Source organism: Stegodyphus dumicola, chromosome 5 (assembly GCF_044657685.1).
Source record: "Stegodyphus dumicola isolate Sdum_Otavi_A_Nest chromosome 5, ASM4465768v1".
Taxonomy (NCBI): domain Eukaryota; kingdom Metazoa; phylum Arthropoda; class Arachnida; order Araneae; family Eresidae; genus Stegodyphus; species Stegodyphus dumicola.
The window spans coordinates 66,082,897-66,101,250 of NC_140772.1; the positions used below are offsets into that span (position 1 = coordinate 66,082,897).

General features: G+C 30.7%; 1 protein-coding gene across 3 annotated transcripts in view; it reads left to right on the forward strand.

The window, feature by feature from the left end:
- The window catches only part of LOC118197491 (growth arrest-specific protein 2-like), a 163,309-nt gene extending 152,286 nt beyond the window's left edge, over positions 1–11,023 (forward strand). For all 3 annotated transcript variants that reach the window (XM_035369002.2, XM_035369010.2, XM_035369016.2), the window contains 2 exons: positions 1,608–1,706; positions 6,095–11,023. In XM_035369002.2, the coding sequence (XP_035224893.1) occupies positions 1,608–1,706; positions 6,095–6,331 (336 nt within the window). In that variant the 3' untranslated portion in view covers positions 6,332–11,023. The remainder of the gene's footprint in view (positions 1–1,607; positions 1,707–6,094) is intronic.
- The last annotated feature ends 7,331 nt before the right edge of the window (positions 11,024–18,354 follow it).

Below are 18,354 nucleotides of genomic sequence, written 5' to 3' on the forward strand. Positions count from 1 at the left end.
ATTAAAAATAGATATTATAATTAATGGACTAAAAGGAAAAAAAAATATCATGTAGTTTAATAGGAATAATAGCTTAAATAATTCTACTTGCAAAGTTCATGTAGAATTTCATATCGCGAATAATAAAAGCGCGGGGTGCCCATGATTATTTTTAAGAGATAATGGCTTGTACATTTGACAATGCAATTAAATTAATACACTTTGTTATTTAGTAGCGCTACAATTTTATTATTCGCGATATAAAAATTTTAGACAAATTCCGTAAACAGAATTAATCTATTAGTCCCATTAAACTATATAATAAGTTATTTTTTTCCTTTAGGCCATTAAATATCATATCCATTTTAAATAAAAGCTTATTGTATAATGGTTGCTACACGATGGATATGCTATGTTTGTCAAATTAAAAAGCTTTTTCATTTGCTCAACACAGGGTAGGGCGCTGCTTGGAAAACTGCGTCCGTTACTTCGTCACCTAATTGAAAAAACTTATTTCCTTTAATTATATTTTATTTTCGGTTTTTAGTCTCAAATTAGTAATAATGAAAGTTAGTCATTATTAAAACACAATTAATAAATTATAAGAAAATTACGAAACGAAGAAAAATAACTGAACGTCATTCAGAGAATGAAGAAATCGCTATGAATATTCAGTTTTGGGAATTGGATGTAATAACAGTGTTAGTTAACGAGCATTTTACTTGAAGCTAAAATGAGAAAATGAATATCGCTAATTTGTCAAGTGCGCCAAGATGGCAAACTCAAAAGCAGTGTTTCTACAAGAAATGCTTGTTTCTCCTTCTACTTCTGATTGCAACACATTTTTTAAAAATGTAGAAAATCTCTCAATTAATATTTTTTCATGATTCTTATTTTAAAAGAGGGCGGAAACTTTTATAATTTTTTGAAAATTTCAAAACTTTATATCCGAAGATTTTTAGATGTTGGAATTTTAAAATCATAAATGTCAAATAGTCTAAAAAATCACCAAAAATTCAAAAATTAAGTTACAGTTTTCACTGAAAAGATTTTTTTCAGTTCTATTCTATGGTACAAACAGTAAAATTCTACTATGTTTAGTTTGTTTGTTAAACGGAGATATGTGCGAAAACTCGTTTAAACATCAAATAACAAAAATCTAAATCGAATTTTGAAAAAATTCCTTTACCATTAATTTTTGTTTGATTATCATTGACCTCGATAGCTTATAAGGAAGTAATATGATTTTATTCTTATAAGCTCGACACTTAATAAAATCAGTGATAGAATTCAAACCACATTGAACTAAATAAAAGTTAATAAAAAAGATATAGATATGTATAAGAATGTGAACTTCGGCTTACTATACCACTTTTTGCATCATGCAAACACAAATAAATTTTACATTGAAGGCCTTTTCTAAAGTTAAGTGAAGATGAATGCTTTTTAGTAAAGCTGCTTGGAATGTTAAAAAAAATATGATGATCTTTTGAACTTTCATTTGAAAATACCTTACAGTAATTTTTCACCTGATTGTGACGTTTTTAGTACTGCATTAGTTTTAAATGCTTATTTTAGTGACTGTAATGTACATTTTTATAGTTATGAAAAATTTCTTTATTTCTCAGGTTATGAAGATTGCAAACAATGTCTGTAAAGATCAAACACAAATAACAAGGATTTCCGAAGGGAAATACTGTATTGGTGGGAAGAATGTGTTTGTGCGTGTATGTATTTTTGAATATTGCTGATAAATGTATCAATAATCTGTAAATCATCATTTCATTCATGAAAGTTTTAAATTCCAAAATATTATTGCATTCCTTTAACTTCTCTCATTTCCTGTTTTGTTCTCTTTCTACACTTTTCTTTGGTTATTTTCCAAGTACATAAATGCTTAACTTTTATGTATTAGAACACTGATCTTTTTTTTAAAGTAAATACCTGGAACCAGTTCTAAATACTAATTTTTATAATGAATGATAAATAGAGATATAAACATTGATAACTCAAAGAATGACTTATCTGAAAATGAGGTTATTTTATTATATAGTAATCGTCAGATGTTCTGTCTAGTTATCTGATAATGTCTCTCCTACCAATATAAAATAACATTCTATCAGGCATGGAAAGTACAGATACATAAAATACATTTCTAACAAATTGAAAACCATCTTGTACAATATTCTTTATTTAAAAGAAAAATTACTTTTTTAAAAAATATTGTTAAGAACCAAAGGCATTCCTTATATATGCTTTTTGTGATGTAGCAGTTAATATACCGGTGCAGTATACCAAAGTTCGTGCATTTAACTGTGAGCAGTAACACAATTTTCAACTGGCTCGTAAACTGTATTCTGTATGTCTGATGCTTAAAATAACAAGATGGAAGTTAATTTGTCATCGAATTAGAATTGGCCGACTGGGAGTCATTCGGCGTACACCAGTATCTTATGGAGGGTATATAAATAATTAAAGGCATTCTTCTTAGATTTCGTTGCAACGTAGACGTTAGCAAAGTGTCATTGCATACAGGATATTCCATATTCCTGTCTAAGAAAAGGCTCCAATAAATTGCAAATATTGCTGGCTCCTAAATTCCTTATGCCTTGCATAATATTTTATTACACATTATCTCTTTGAACTAAATATTTTTATCCCATATGCATAAATTCTTCAAGAGTATTTATTTACTTCACTTTTTAGCCCAAAGGGCGTTAGCCCAGAAGGGCTATTAATTTCAAAACTGTATTTTGCATTGATTCACTTTTCAAGCTGTTGCCATCAAATACTATTGCGATGTATTATATTTAAAGAAACTAAATAATTGAGAATCTGCATGAATGTTTCTGATATTGTGAAGAAACAATGGTACCTAGAGTCATCAAATTTTGAATAACATAGTCTTCCAACCGAACATGGGCACTTGGAAGCCTGAATTTTGAATTTGTTTTATTATATATTTATTTTTTTTAACTTAAACGAATTTTTAATTAACAAACTCAACGATTTCAAAGCGAGCAATGGCAAGACTGTAAAGGGGGAACATTTTTACCTACAGCGCGCGAGACTGTGTATCGGAAATTCTAAAGATATACTGTTTTTAATTATTTTGTGATATTGCTGTTGAATTGAATTTTATGTGTTTTAATTGCGAAGAACATGATATTTAATCAATTAAGTTAACACACAAAACGTTAAAAAACGCCCTTTGGGGCATAATATGAAATCTGAAATTTCAGATTTGTTTCCTTAAATTCTTTATTTATTCCATTCAAATTGCAACAGTTGCTCCCAGTTTTTTTGAAATATGATGAATTTCCACATCTTCTCACTCAGATTTTTTATTATGTTAATATCTGGAGACTGTGGTGGAAACTCTGTTGTTACTCTTATTTGACAGTATAACTTTACTGTTTTCGCTGCACATTTTGGATTATTGACATTCTAGAAATCGAAATGTGACTAAAAATCTAATCTCTCGGAACTTTTCCTCTTAGTGTTTAAAGTTTGTCTCTGCATGTAAATATATTTACCCGTATTCATAACGCCATCAATGAGCACGAAATTTATAACGCTTTTCGCCAACAGAAAGCGCCAGATTAGTACAGTGCGTTACTGTTGCTACAGAATACATGTAATATATATATATATATATATAACAAAATTTTTATACCCGTCCTGCACTATAGCTGCAGGATAGAAGTACAATAAACTTAAAGCATTTAAAGTTAAAAGTAAATTGGAGTCAAAGCAAGGCAATTCCTCAACAATATTAATAACTGCAACCGTGTATAATAGCTTTAAAATTAAAATAAGAATTCATAGTAGTACAAAATCGAAAAATTAAAATGCAAAAGGGAAAAAAGTATGCAATAAAAATATAAAAATTAATATCTCCTTTTACTAAAACTCCAGTTCATAAATCATCAGGGAAACATGAATTAAAGTTTCATAAAAGTCGATTAATATGTTTCGAAAATGTGTTTCGTTCTCTTGGTTCATTTGAGATCAAAAATGGAAAAAAGAATCAACTAAATTTTCATTTAAGACATTAAAGTTCATATAAAACAGAAAAATTGAATCTCAAATGTACCAGACAGAATTTTACCTATACCCCTTTGAAACACTTGGAAAAAAAGAAGAAAAAAGAATAAAACGTAACATTGTGTCAAATTGACTGCTTAAAAAAATATATATATATAAATTTCTACATTATGTAAAATGACTTGAGAAAAAATCAAATTGGTCTAAAACTATTATATGCCAATCCGAAATTCAAAAGCAAATACAAATAAAGAGCGATATAAATATATTTTAAACCAAATTGTCATTTAAACAACATTAAAAAATTTGGTGGTCCGCGATTATGCTAAACTAAACTTTTAATAGCAAGAAAACAACAAACTTTTCAAAGAGATTTCTTTAGACAATAAAATCAAATCTCAGCCTTAATCAGCTAAAAACTGAAAACCTATTAGAAACAAAAAATTGGGGAAAAAAAATATGCAAGCTTATTGAAATCTTAGGACAACCTTTTAAATGAAAATTTACTGAATTTTTCAGACGATCAGACTGTGTACCTTGTAGAATTCAAAATTGCTCTGTATAGCTTTTAATTCTGGGAAACTTAAAAGTCATCTTAATGTGATTTAACAGATATGAGTTTCGTAATTCTATCACTCTTGTTTATGACGATTTCTCTCAAGTTATACAGTTATAACCAGATTTTGAAAGGAATCTGAAGAAAAGGCACGTCAAACTATCAGCCCGTACATGGCCTTTGATTCATTTTCTCCGGTCCTCCGTTTACTCGAGAAATTTTTTAAAAAAATATATAATTACAATATATTAATAAAAACTGGAATTCACTGAATATCGAAGCATATCTACAACTTTAAACGATAAAAGGAGTTCCTGAAACTGTCTCTTTACACGAATAATTTCTCAACCTATGATGAAAAAGAGCTAGCCCATTTTCAGACTATATTAACAGAAATTCAGTGCAATTATATTCTAAAGTAAAAATTAAGTAAAGTGGATAACAGAATTTCACAAATACTTGCCCACATGGTTCGCAGGAAGCCGCAAGTTTTGCATCGCTGGTGTCCATGTTCAGTAGCACGTGTACCAGGAAAAAATAGCTTTTCTCTCACATGTTAAAAGGAACAATTCCCCAACACGATCCAGGTTAACAGACATTCATCTGACCTCTGTGCTGAAAATTGCTAATGTAAGCATGTCTCCAGATATCAGAAAGCTGATTGCAGAAAAGCAGATGCCAGTGTTGGGAAAAAACAATAAGTGTCCATCTATTGCGGGATTTTTTTAAAGAACTAAGGTATTACGTAAGATTTTATGTATTTACTCACTACACCATGAAGTATGAAAAGAAAATTCCTTTTTGTTTTATTTGGCCAGTTAGCTCTCTTGTGACTGTGAACCGAGATATTGAGCTTGACATGTCCGCTTTAGGACATAGGACATGTCAAACTCAATATCTCAAATGACATATGACGATTATACCGAAAAACTGTGGCACTTTAGTTTTGAGATTGTTCTTCACAAGACAATTAATTTTATATTTAGTTATGTCACTCAAGAGTCTGTTTACATCATTTGCTTAGTATGCTGGTTACTAGCTCAGTTACAAACTTCCGATATTGGACTCAGCGTATCTCCATGTTTTAAAATATATCATATTAAAGCTCAATTTTGAAAAGAAACAAAAATGTAAGTATTTAAGAAAAATACATGTCTTTTTCCCCCTAAACATTTATCTCTTGTAAAGTGTTCTTTTCATTTCCAAACCTTCGTCAGAAAAAAGCCAACTTTAGTAAAAATGCCTTATTTTCGCTGCACTTACACAAATTACCTAAAATTAATAAATGAACTGTTACAAGTTCAACAGTAACTTGAAAACAGTTTTGACTGTTGATTTGAGTACAAAATTGTTTATAAAAAGCATCCTTATTTTTGGTCACAATATGGAAGAAAAATGAAACTGGTAAGTGGTTAAAACCGCATTCTCTGCACATAATAAATTTTATTAAAATTATAATATGTATTTAATATGTGGCCATGTATATATTTTTTAATATATCTATTCTTTCAGTTGCTCAAGGGCCGACATGTGATGGTTCGTGTAGGAGGTGGTTGGGATACCCTGGAACATTTCTTGTCCCGGCACGAACCATGCCAAGTGATTGTCGTCAACCGAAAAGCGTCGTCTCTTTCTGATGAGTATATCTCTCTTGCCTGTAATGGTTCCCCAGACTCATTCCTGCACATCAGGGCCAAGTATAAGAGTCCTTTACCTACACCAACTACACCTGAATTCAAACTCATTTAAAACGTCTAGTACATGGAAGAATCTGTCAGTACAAACTTGAGTTGCTGTTTACTTTATGTCTTTTAAACATTCCTGCTACATTTAGGTTTTAACTTAATAACCTTAAATTGCAGAGGTTTTTATGTTATTCACCGAAAAAGCCACATTTATTTAACATTAGTAACAGCTTCTGATTCAGGAATTTATTACCTTGTTTTATGTAATACTTTGCTTTATTTTTATAACTTGTAAAAATAATTTCCAGATTAGTCAAAAAAAAAAAAAAAAAAAGGGCAAAACATTTTACAGACCAAGGTAATAAATAAAATATAGTGACAGAATCAGACATGGCATTAAATCAACTTCAGAATCAGATTAAAATAGATTATTTTCAAAGGCTCATTTTAGCATTTTTCGTGAAATACCTTGTTTATGTCATTAATCCCCTTGAATGAAACATTCATTACTTCTGATAAACTGATTTTTAATTCTATTATCAACTCAGAAAAACTTCCTTTGATATTAAAATATATTTTAATAATGAGATGATTTCCCATGATCTTTTATTGTACAAATTATTTAATGATATAAGCAAGCTGGTTGCAGAAATATTTCAATTTTTTAAAATCATTTCAACATTTCTGAGCATCAGGAGTAGCGATTTTCAACCTTTTCAAACTCATCGCACATTGAATAAGGTGCTAAAATTGTAAAGGCACACACCATCAGACTTTAAGACAGTACTTTTGTCAATTAAAAGAATATATTGGAAGTAACTGTAAAATCTCAACCTTTGTATTACACTTCTAATCAATTTAAGAAATTTATTTAATAGAACCTATGATAGCTGCATTCTAATTATTTAAATGAGATAACTAATAAAAAGACTTTAGCAAAAATTATTATATTAATGTTCTATTCCTCCTTAATCAAATTAAAAAATCTTATTTGAATAAAATAAATGTTCTGATTTAAAAAATATGGCTATATTAACATATTATATCTAAAATATAAGGAAACAGTTCAGTGAGGAGCATACAGAAATTAAATTTTTTCTCAATTTAGAATAAATATAAAGAAAGAATTTTTTGAACTGAGGCTTTTATAAAAATAAATTTTAAAAAAAGGTCTTTTTAAAATTTACTTCCACTGTTTATACGATTTCAATTTTGCATCTCTTCTTATTTTGAACCTACTAAACTTCTGTGGTAAACCAGGCAAACATTGTCAAGCCACCACACTATATGAAAATCATTGCTCTTTAATGTCAGAAATAATTTTTTTGATAATTATACATTTATTTTTTACATAAAATATTCGAATTTTCTTTTCCAGTGTGATGAACCATGTTCGGCTCAAAGCAAACCAGTTCATTAATGTACCCAACTGATTTTAAACTAATCTTTTTCTGTAAAAGTAGTGGGGAGGGGGGGGAATGTTTCAAAGGAACTTTATGTTCAAAGCTTAAAACTAGTTAAAAACTAATTTTAAATCAATGAACTACACTACTATGAACTTTAACTATATAAACACACAGAGTTGTAGACTGTTAAGTTTCAATCATAACTCACTTCATTCTGTTGCATTTCATTTATCCCTCTACTAGGACTGAATTCATATATGACTTAATCATACTACATTTTAAAGCTGGGAATTTCATTGTATAAAAGTAGTTACACTAACAGAAAATTGTCACTCTTTTATTATGTTCATAAAACTCTTATTTATGCAACCTCATTGAAAATTCTGTACTGCCAATTTTGGTTTCCATATCTGAAAATCCCGTATTTCCTCCCAGGCTTAGTCAGTAAAAAATGTTAACATAATATATTAAATAACACAATACTGCTATGCATTTGCATTATCGATTTCTAGTTGATCTGTGAATGAGTCTCAGTTACCATAAATATTTCATTTACTTAATCAAAATTAACTATTCTGGAGACATTGGGTGTAAGCAACAGAATATATAAAACACACTGTAACAGGACAAGCCAAACTGACTCTTTTCCCTTCAAAATAATCTGTTTCTACTACAACACTTTTCTGATACTAACTAAACTTCAATCATACTTTCATTGGCAAGATACTGTTCACACTCAAATCAACAATATTAGTGCTGAAATAAAAAAGCAATTGATTTCTAGTTATTTATATATCACCCAAATAATTATTTTGAGCCAGTTTCTGTTTATGATCACAATTAACTTAATTCCTATTTATATAAATAGTAATTTTTTCCTCTTATTTTATTTACTTATATTTTACTGGAAATATGTTAAAAATGAACAACATTAAATTGATCACTTTGTTTCATTATGCAAAGTTAACTAATAAAATAATTACTTCTAATCACAGTAACTGAACAAAAGCTTGAACAATCGAATAAACCATGCATAATTCTTTCTCAAATTTTTTATATTTAAATAATGATATTAAAATCTGAAATCCCAGATATTTATTAGTTTTTACTTAACATTTACATTGGTTATTAATTAAAAAATGAAAAGACTTATTTCTTCTACGAATGAGTTAGCTCTTTTCTTTATTTAGTGTATTAGCATTTTCCAATTTATTCCTTTTATTCATATATGCATAAAGGTAATTTAAAGTTATATGCAATTTGCAAATTTAATTGAACTAAAATAGTTTTTATAAAGTCGGTTAATTATTTATGGCAAAGCATGTAGTGAATAACTGCTTTACAAGGGTGTGTATTTAATTATGGCAAAGCACACTAGGGCTATCTGCCTAAGGGAGGAATGCCTTCGTGGAGGACTTTCTAAGGGAAACTGGCTCGTATATGCATTACACATGGGGAAAACCACGAGAAGGCCCATGCAGCCAGCCCGTTCGCGGAATTCAAACCTCGGATCGAACTACCAGTGTTCGGCGACTTTACCGCTCGGCCGCTGGTGGGCCTGCTTTAGAAGGATATCTTTGTGAAGGACCTTCTCAGGGAAACTGGTTCACATTCTTGTTACACATGAATAAAATCATAAAAAACTACACAGTTAATTCTAAAAGGAGTGGCAGTACTTCTGTTTATTTAAAACTTTGTTTTACAAATGGGCCACACATTTTACGCTTACTGTAAAATATATATTTACTTAAAAAATGGTACCCTGATATAAAAGTGGAATCCTAGAGATTTTGTCTACATACTGCTTAAAAATAAGCAGATGTAGTAGAACAGAGGGCAAAGTAATACATATGCTTTTGCTCTCTTAAATAATAAGATTAGCAGCTATTGAACTGGCAACTGTTACTATTAAACTTTGTAAAGTGCTGGTACTTTAAAAAAAAGTTTTACTACACAATTAACAAAACTTACAATCATTTTGGATGTTATAACTATTTGCTGAAAAAAATTTCTAAATTTTGTACACATTTCTTTAATAGACACTTTAATCTCATTTTAGGTTAGAGTTTCAGAATAAATGCTTTTAACAATGTAAATAAGTTAATAATAAGCATTAAATGGCAGCAAAATACATATCTCATTCAAGAATTAAGCAAATCCATTATTAATATCATCAACTTAATGTTCACAGTTTATTGAATTGTGATAGGAAATATATATATATATATATAATGTTGCATATATATTTACAAAGATAGAGTGATTCTTGTTTCCCCTCTAAAATCAGCACTTATTTTTCCATAATACTCTGCCATGAATCAAAAAAAAAAAAAAAAAAAAAAAAAAGGGGGGGGTTAATCAACTAAACTTCATTGTCATTTTCAATTTAGATCAATTTTTTTCAAATGTATAACATCTTTCCCCATGACTATTGAAGAACTGGAAATTTAAAGCATAGTTCTCTTCAGTTAACAGGAGAGAAAAGTGTTTAAGTTCAGAACTTTTGAATACCTAAATTTCAGTCCTACAGTATCTTCTTCATATAATCCATCATATGTATGTTCACGATTGTTCCTATCTGCCTTTATTTTCAATAGTCTACAGTATCATTAAAAATTGAAACAGATGATAAATTGAGGTTTTGAGATTAAATTTCATTCTCTGATAATATATTGCTAATATCTCAAGAAGATAGAATATATCACTTTCAGGGCACTTTTCTGATACTGACAATTAAGATATAAATTACAAGTCTGTATGTGCACTGCAGAGAAATACCCTGAAGCTATGTGTACTATTACATCATTTTTTTAACTCTCTATTAATAAAAAAAAGATGAATTAGAAATTATATTTTTTTTCTTCTTTTTATTATTAGTTAAATGATTCTGGAACAAAAAAAAAAAAAAAAAAAAAATGTATGACAGCTATGTGAAATTAGAAATCAGCATCAGAATATATTTTTGAAAACTGAACATGTAATGTCCATTGTAAAATTCTTCTGATGCATAACTTGCATATGTAAGACATTAGTGAAGGTAAAATGCTAGAATTGACTTCTTGTGTGTCCAATCTCTTGTGGCTATAACATATTTTCATCATAATTAATTTTTTTATGAAATGACTAGATGCATAAGAAATATCTAAATATGTAAATTTTAATATTGTAACAACTTGTGTATCTAATATGAAATGTGCTCTTTTACTTATGTTTTGCTATTTTCATTTGTTATGAAGAGCTTAGTACACAGTGTAATGTTTGAAAGATATTGTTGTTTTATATATAATATAGAGTTGAATTTTATGTCTTATTTCTGTGGTGTAAAATAATAAATATAAATGCCAGCTTTTCTTAAGACTTTTTTTAATAGAAAAGAATTTACAAAATAATTTTCTAATAATTAGAAAAACACAGGTTTTTAATAAAACTATTCTTAGAAAACAATATAATTCTATACAAAATATCTTTACTAAAATAAAATTATGGCACAAATACAGTATATGTAATAGTCATTCTTCCACGCAAAACTGAAGACCATATATAGTACAAAATTACAGCTCTCATTGATATGAAATTTTAGCTCAGATACAGCCTAAGCTAGTATTGGTAAAAATTTGAATTAAAATTGTTGAACACATATTGTTACTATCAGTCAACATATTTTTATTACAGTGGTTTCATACAAATATGCAAAATTAAAATTTTTGCCAGATAGTAAGAACAATTAGTCAAAACATATCTTGAATTGCTTAAGAAGTAAAATGCAGGGCTGATTAAACAAGGAGAAAATGCAGATGATGTCATTACATTTATCAGCAGCCTAAAAACTATATAGAGCATATCCTCATATTACAAAATATCCATTTTAAAGGCTATGTCAAAATGTGCTTTTGAAGAAAACTTGTGTTATGCATATCTTCCAATTACTTTCCTTATTTTTTTAATAATATACCTCAAAGCATGATTTCATCTTGAGTACTTCTCTTAGGATGACTTACTTTTATTAATTTTTACTCCCAATAAAAATTACTATGCAAAATTACGAGAATTTTAACCTATGTAAAATCAAACTTCATAGTCATCACACAAGTCATGGCTATAATTTCCAATTACGAAATTAAAGTTTTACTATTAATTGAAGTAGAATATATTGCACTAAACAGAATATTTAATGAGAGACAGAAGTTACTTTTTCTTTTCAAATTTTAAATCAAATATAACTTATTAAATATAAAACTAATGAATAAATTAAGTATTCAGAATTTAATTCTATACTCATACTGTAATTGGCATATGACAGTTAAAAATGTCGTACTACCTTTTAAATCACACAAACAAACCATATTCTTTCCATGATGCTCTTTTTAACATTAAAAGAAGCATTAGAAAAATACATTTAAAGAAAAGAAGCACCTGGAATATACACACATTAAATTATATATCGTTACATATATTTACATTCTGTTTTGAGTATCAACTTACTATTTTTTGGACAAGTGCAAGAAATGCAGGAATGTGGAAGAAATGAAATACATTAGACAAAATAAGTTTACATTATAGGCTATCCAAACAGTAGCTATGCGTATATTTTTGTGTGATATGCAAATTATTCTAATTTTTACATATGCACTTTCTTTTATGAAAAGAAATTAAAATATTCGCAGTATAATTTTATTTAAATGTTCAACTATATGATTACTGTTTAAGAATTCTACTTGTTAATCCACTTTGACCAACCCAAAAAAATGAGTCACAGGAAAGTCACACGTTAAATATTTTTTAACTCCTTTTATACACGAATTTGAAGAATCTTTAAGATATCAAACATCAAAGGAAAATCGAAATGAAAACATGAAATGGGCACATAGTATGAAAAATATCAATGTTTGAAAAGCACTGAAGGTTTAACAAATGCTCATAAAAAATATTTGGCCATCAATGATCAACTGACAGTTGAAGAATTAGCCATAAAAATTGTAGAAAATTATTTTATAGCAACATATTGCTGGCTTAACTGATGGAAGAAAAGAGAAAAAAATTACCTACAGATACAATCAATGCGAAGAAAAAGACGCTGATTTACTTCCTGCAAGAAAATGAATGGCCTAAATTGTCTATAAAGTACTGACCTGAAAACATTTATAATGCTGAAAAAACAATTCTGTATCATCATGAATTGCCTCAACATATTTATTTGAGACCGAAAGTCTGAAAGGATGCAATATCCACAGATCATGTGACCATTTTATGCTGAAACAAAATGTGTGGGAAGAAAGAAAATTATTAGTAAATGGAAAGAGAAAAAAATTCTGAATGCCTTAAAGGAGTTTACCAGTAGGTTATATAATTCAAAGGCATGAATGATATCTGTAATTTTAGTAAATGGCATTTTTACATGGGATGATGAACTGTAGAATGATACCTTTCCTCTTAAACATATTGAAGCTGTGTATTTAGCAGCAAATAAAACAACCATAATTCTGCCATGCTATGAAAGAACATCATTACCCTGAAATGTTTCAAACTTTTATAGCATAGACAGATACAGACACAAGTGTAAATGAATTGAGAAAGAAAAAGAGCCTTCTTGATGCTCTGAATTTGTTTAACATGTCTTGAAACTGCATCTAAGAAATGCCTTACAAGTATTAATATTAGAGGAATAGCATCAATCAAAAATTTCCAGAACCATTATGTGGGATATCATTTTCCACAGCCATCAGATGAGGCTGCAAGCCGTCCACCAGAACTCTAGTTTTTGTCGAAAAACCCAGACAAGGCGGCATGACAAAAGAAGAGATGTACACGTTAAAAAGATGAAAGGACTTTTTCTATTTTTCTTTACTGTGACAGTTTTCTTGTAAATATTTGTGTTCCTGTCATCCATTTTCATAGTGTGTAGAAATTGTTACTGGTAGTGACCATAGCGATGGGCCCAGGTTCGAATTCCAGAGAAGGCATGGTTGTAACTGTCTGTCCCTTCATAGCAGGCAATCGTAGCCACTTATTAGGTACTTCAATAATGAAATGGCCACCACTTCCAGCCCTTGGTAGTGGCACAAGGCTAATGGCTATTAAATAAAGTGCCCAGCGATTAAAAAAAAAAAAAAATGTTACTGTGTTCAATAAATATTCAAATCTCTTCTATCAGTTGGACTAGTTTAGTATTAGACCTTAGACATGAAGTTCTGCCGTCATTTTTGAAGTAAGGATCAAGCTAATAATTATGAATATGAACAATTTATAAATAAACTTCTGTCTTGTGGTTGTAGACAATGAATCATTAATGACGTTTCTCTAATTAAAATGGCGTGAAAGAAAGAATTTATGTTTCTCATTATATTTATATTAAATTAGTTAAATTCCATTGCTATTTTGAAGAATATTTTTCCAATCCCCTTAATGTTATCATTTGGTTAATGTTAACAAAATAGTCATGGACAAATGTGATGACATTTAAGCAGCATCTATTGTTAGCACACATGGCTGTTAGCATACTTTCTCCAGAAGAAATGTATGCTGTGACATAATTCAGAAATGTATAGTTTCTATTGTAATGTAAACAGATTTATAAAAACTAGCCTGTCCTTCTAAGAAGACCGTAATGGTTAAGATTGAAGGCGAAGCACTTGACCAACGGATGCCTTAGAAAGAAGCGCTTGATTAAGGAACACAGACGCCTGAAAATGAAACTCTTGATAAAGAAATGCAGATGCCTGTAAAAGAACCTCTGAGAGAAACATCTGAGGAAACACAGAAGCCTGAGTAAGAAACAAAGCCATTGGCTCCCACTTGTTTCTTAAAAACTATTCACAGCAGAGAATCAACTGATTTAGATGAAATCGGCAATAAAAGCCTAAACATAAGATTGCGCTTTGTATAAAAATTAAGGTACGATTTAAGAATGAGATATTGGAATGAGTAGTTAGTGATGTTGTTTTCCTAAAGGTTTAGCAAATCGGAATTGTCTCTGCAAACAAAGGGACGTTTGCCAGCCACTGAACAAACACGAATGACACGCTTGGTCGAAAAGTTACAATCTAGTCATCTCCAACGTCCTCCATTACAAACTGAACATCCTTGCGGTGAGCCAAACGGTGAAAAGTCTTTAGTGACAGAATCCTTGGAAAAAGAATCAACGTGTAAGACAGTTAGACTTTCTGGAAAAGGAAGTAAGGGATCCAGAAAATCGAAAAGGAAATTCACAAGTAAAGTCAAGACTTTTGCATCTTTTATCGAATCAGGAATGTGTAACGGAAAGTAAAGGGTAATCTTTATGGAAACTTTAGTAACTTATGTTTCCGTGAACCATTTTTAAATTTGTTATTGTCCTTTTAATGAAAATTAGGTATTGTCTTTTAATATGTTTCAAACAACATTTTCCTAGCTATGCTCATGACAGCTTGAGCTTATCGAAGCAGTATATTGAAATTGAAAATGTGGGTATATATCAGGCACCCGGATTTCAATACTTACTTCGACTGATCAGGAAACGGCCGATGCACAACCAGCACCCGCGGAAGTAAGGTCAAAAGGTAATTAGTTAAACCTAAATTTAAGCAGTGCTTTCATCTGAAAAAAGAAACAAATTTGGGTGGAAGATACAAAAATGATAGCTTTAATTTTGAAACATACGACTCATCAATTCAAGGAACCGCATTTCAAAATGAGTTATTACCTAAGACTGGTAGCAATCATTTAAGACACGCAAGAAGTGATTTGAACACTAGAAGCGAAGACCTTTATGAAAATCACTCTGTAGTAATCAATTATTTCAAATCTAGTGATTATGGTAATTCTAACTTCGGCGAATGTGGCTCATCAAATCAAGAGAGTGTAGCGAATAGTTTATCCAACAGATGGCAGTATCTGCCAAGCTCCTTTGGTAATTGTCAATGTGCATGCGCAAGCAGAGTGTAAAAAGAAGTATGTTATTAGGAGAATGAGCTTTCGTTAAGAATGTTGCTGCGTGTTTTCGCTATGTAAATAAAAGTATATTTTTATAACATAGATGTTCTTTACTCTCTAATGCGAAGCACTAGGTTAGTGCACGAATCTCTTCTGATACAAAATCCATTTTCAAATCGTGGATCACCACAGAGAGTATAGTTCGAAGTGAATTATTACCTGAAGCTCATGGCAACAATAAGGTGACAGACCCAGCTAAGCAGGAGATAAATGGAACCAAGCCAAAAAAGTCTTATGCAGATGTAGTCACCTTTAAAAAATAATAAAATGTCCATGCATCATATAAAACATTTCACCTGATACAGTAGCAAAGGCATTTTACACTGTTTCGATTTCTCTATTTGGTCTTGATGCAGTTGCGTATCTAACACTTGGATGTGATTGGTACCTTTTTAGACACTGCAATTCTATTCTAACTTTCTCATTTACATTATTTTTGGATGAATTTTCAATGGCAAATGAGTGAAGCGAATGACTACAAATACTCAATGCCAGCCGAAATATCCAGGAATTCGCTCCACCTAAGTGGAAGTAAAGTTTGTAAGTGGTTAATGTTTCAGGGTCATTTTTTAAAACAAAGTATTTAAAAGTTCAGGCTTGTGTGTGACAACTCTAGCTCAACGCAGTCGTAATTTTGATTTCATAGCCCCAGGATACATCAGCTCCCTGTTAGTGATGTGGTAGTCTGTTGACGACAGAACATTAAAAACAAATTTGGGGCTTTAAAGGAACGTAATTTGACTGAATCTTCAAATAATCCAGTGAGAGATTTTAGTCGATTCTTTCATCAATGGGTTTGTGTCCACTCAATGGAAGGAAGGACATGTTAGATTTCACTTTCCTTGGAAACACTGTAGTGATCAGTAGTGTGATTAATTTTCCTGAAACTTTAAACCTTCTATCCCAGAGCTCCGGTTCTAGGTCCGTGTTGATGAAAAATGGAATCTTTTGCTTCTTACCAGGGAAACATTCATGCACTTGTTCTCAACTGTTTGTAAAAGTGAGGTACGCCTCAGCAATAACCTTCTGGTTTTGTTACTTTTTTTTAATGTGCCGAGTAGTTTCCTCCCGTTCAAATAGTTCATACTTTCGTTTTCCACTTATTTAAGGCTAGGATATGATTGGTACTTTTTCTGACCCTGCACTTATAATTCTGAAACCTTCGAACAGAAACAGCAGCTCCCGGATTTCTTGTAGGCAATGTCGCTAATTAATTCCTTTGTACTCTGCGCCTTTTTCCATATGTTCAGATCCATGAAGTTCTGAATCCCACACAGCTAGTTCACTTTACTATAGCATATGATTGGTACCTTCTCAGACCCTTTAATAGTTTAAAATAGAAATCTCAAAATATTTCTATTTTAAATTTGAACTAATGACTTTTATCATATGAAGTAACTACAAAAGCTCAGATATCAAAATCTTATCTCCTGCAGGTCGAAAGTTATTTCTCCAGATGACCATATAACAATTTTCGTCTTCTCTTCTGCAGATGTTGTGATCAGCATCACACTTGTTGTAGTCATGGTCTTCCCTAACAGTTGCATACGATTGGTACCTTTTCGGACACTGCATTTCTCTTGTAACTTTCTGTTTTTTCTAATATGACTCTCTCATTTACATTGCTTTGGATGACTTTTTTATTGCAGATGAGTGAATGTTATGAGTGAGTGAGTGAGAAGAGCTAAACATCAACCAAAATACTAATTCAGAAGTCAAACAACAAAAATCAGCATTATATTTACAAAATTTTCACAGGACTAGTTTCGATGGTTTTAGCGAACCACCATCCTCAGCTGCAAAACCGCAAATGAACAAGATAGGAAATAATGATTAGATAAGATAAGAAAGCCTGGACAAGAATAAGCAAGTGGTGCCATCTGTTGGTGAAACCAGAACTAAAACATAATTTCTTTAAAGGCCGAAGGCAAATTTGGATTGGAATTAACTAGAACAGAAAGATTTTTATGAATGTGAAATGCCTCTAGAAAATCCAGTTCTCCAACGGAAGATGTTTTTTGAATAATTTTGGCAGCAGAAAAATTGAAAGTGTGATTTTCGGACCAACAATGTTGAGCAACAGAAGACCTCTGTGTTTCCTTTTTTCTAACATATGCCTCATGTTCTTTGACGCGAAATCTTAAGGCTCTCTTAGTTTGGCCAATGTAAATTAAACCACACTGGCAAGGAATCCTATAAATACTCCAGGAAGTCATATTCGGAATGGGGTCCTTGAGTATAGAAGTTGGAATTTTATTGATGGGAGAATAAACAACCCGAAAGTTAAATTTCTGCAAAATATGTGCAACTTTATAGCTAATTGATGGAAAGAAGGGAATGACAACAGAATTTTTATAATCTCCTAAAATAAGAGTGTGGCTTTTAGTGTGTTGAGATGAGAATTTTTTAACTGCTTGATTAATAATGTTGGGTGAAAAGCCCCTGTCAATAGCTATTGCTTTTAAATAATTTAGTTCTTCATCAAGGGCTAGTTTGGAGGAGCAAACTTGAAGAGCACGGAAAACATAGGAATAAAATGAAGCTAACTTTTGTTTAGTCGGATGACATGATTTAAAGTGTGGTGGAAGGCAAACCGATGAAGGTTTACGGTAAACTGTAGTACTGAAGTTGGATGTGTTACGTGTGACCAGAATGTCGAGAAACGGAAGAGAATTGCAAGTCTCAAGTTCAAAAGTGAACTGAATAGCAGGAT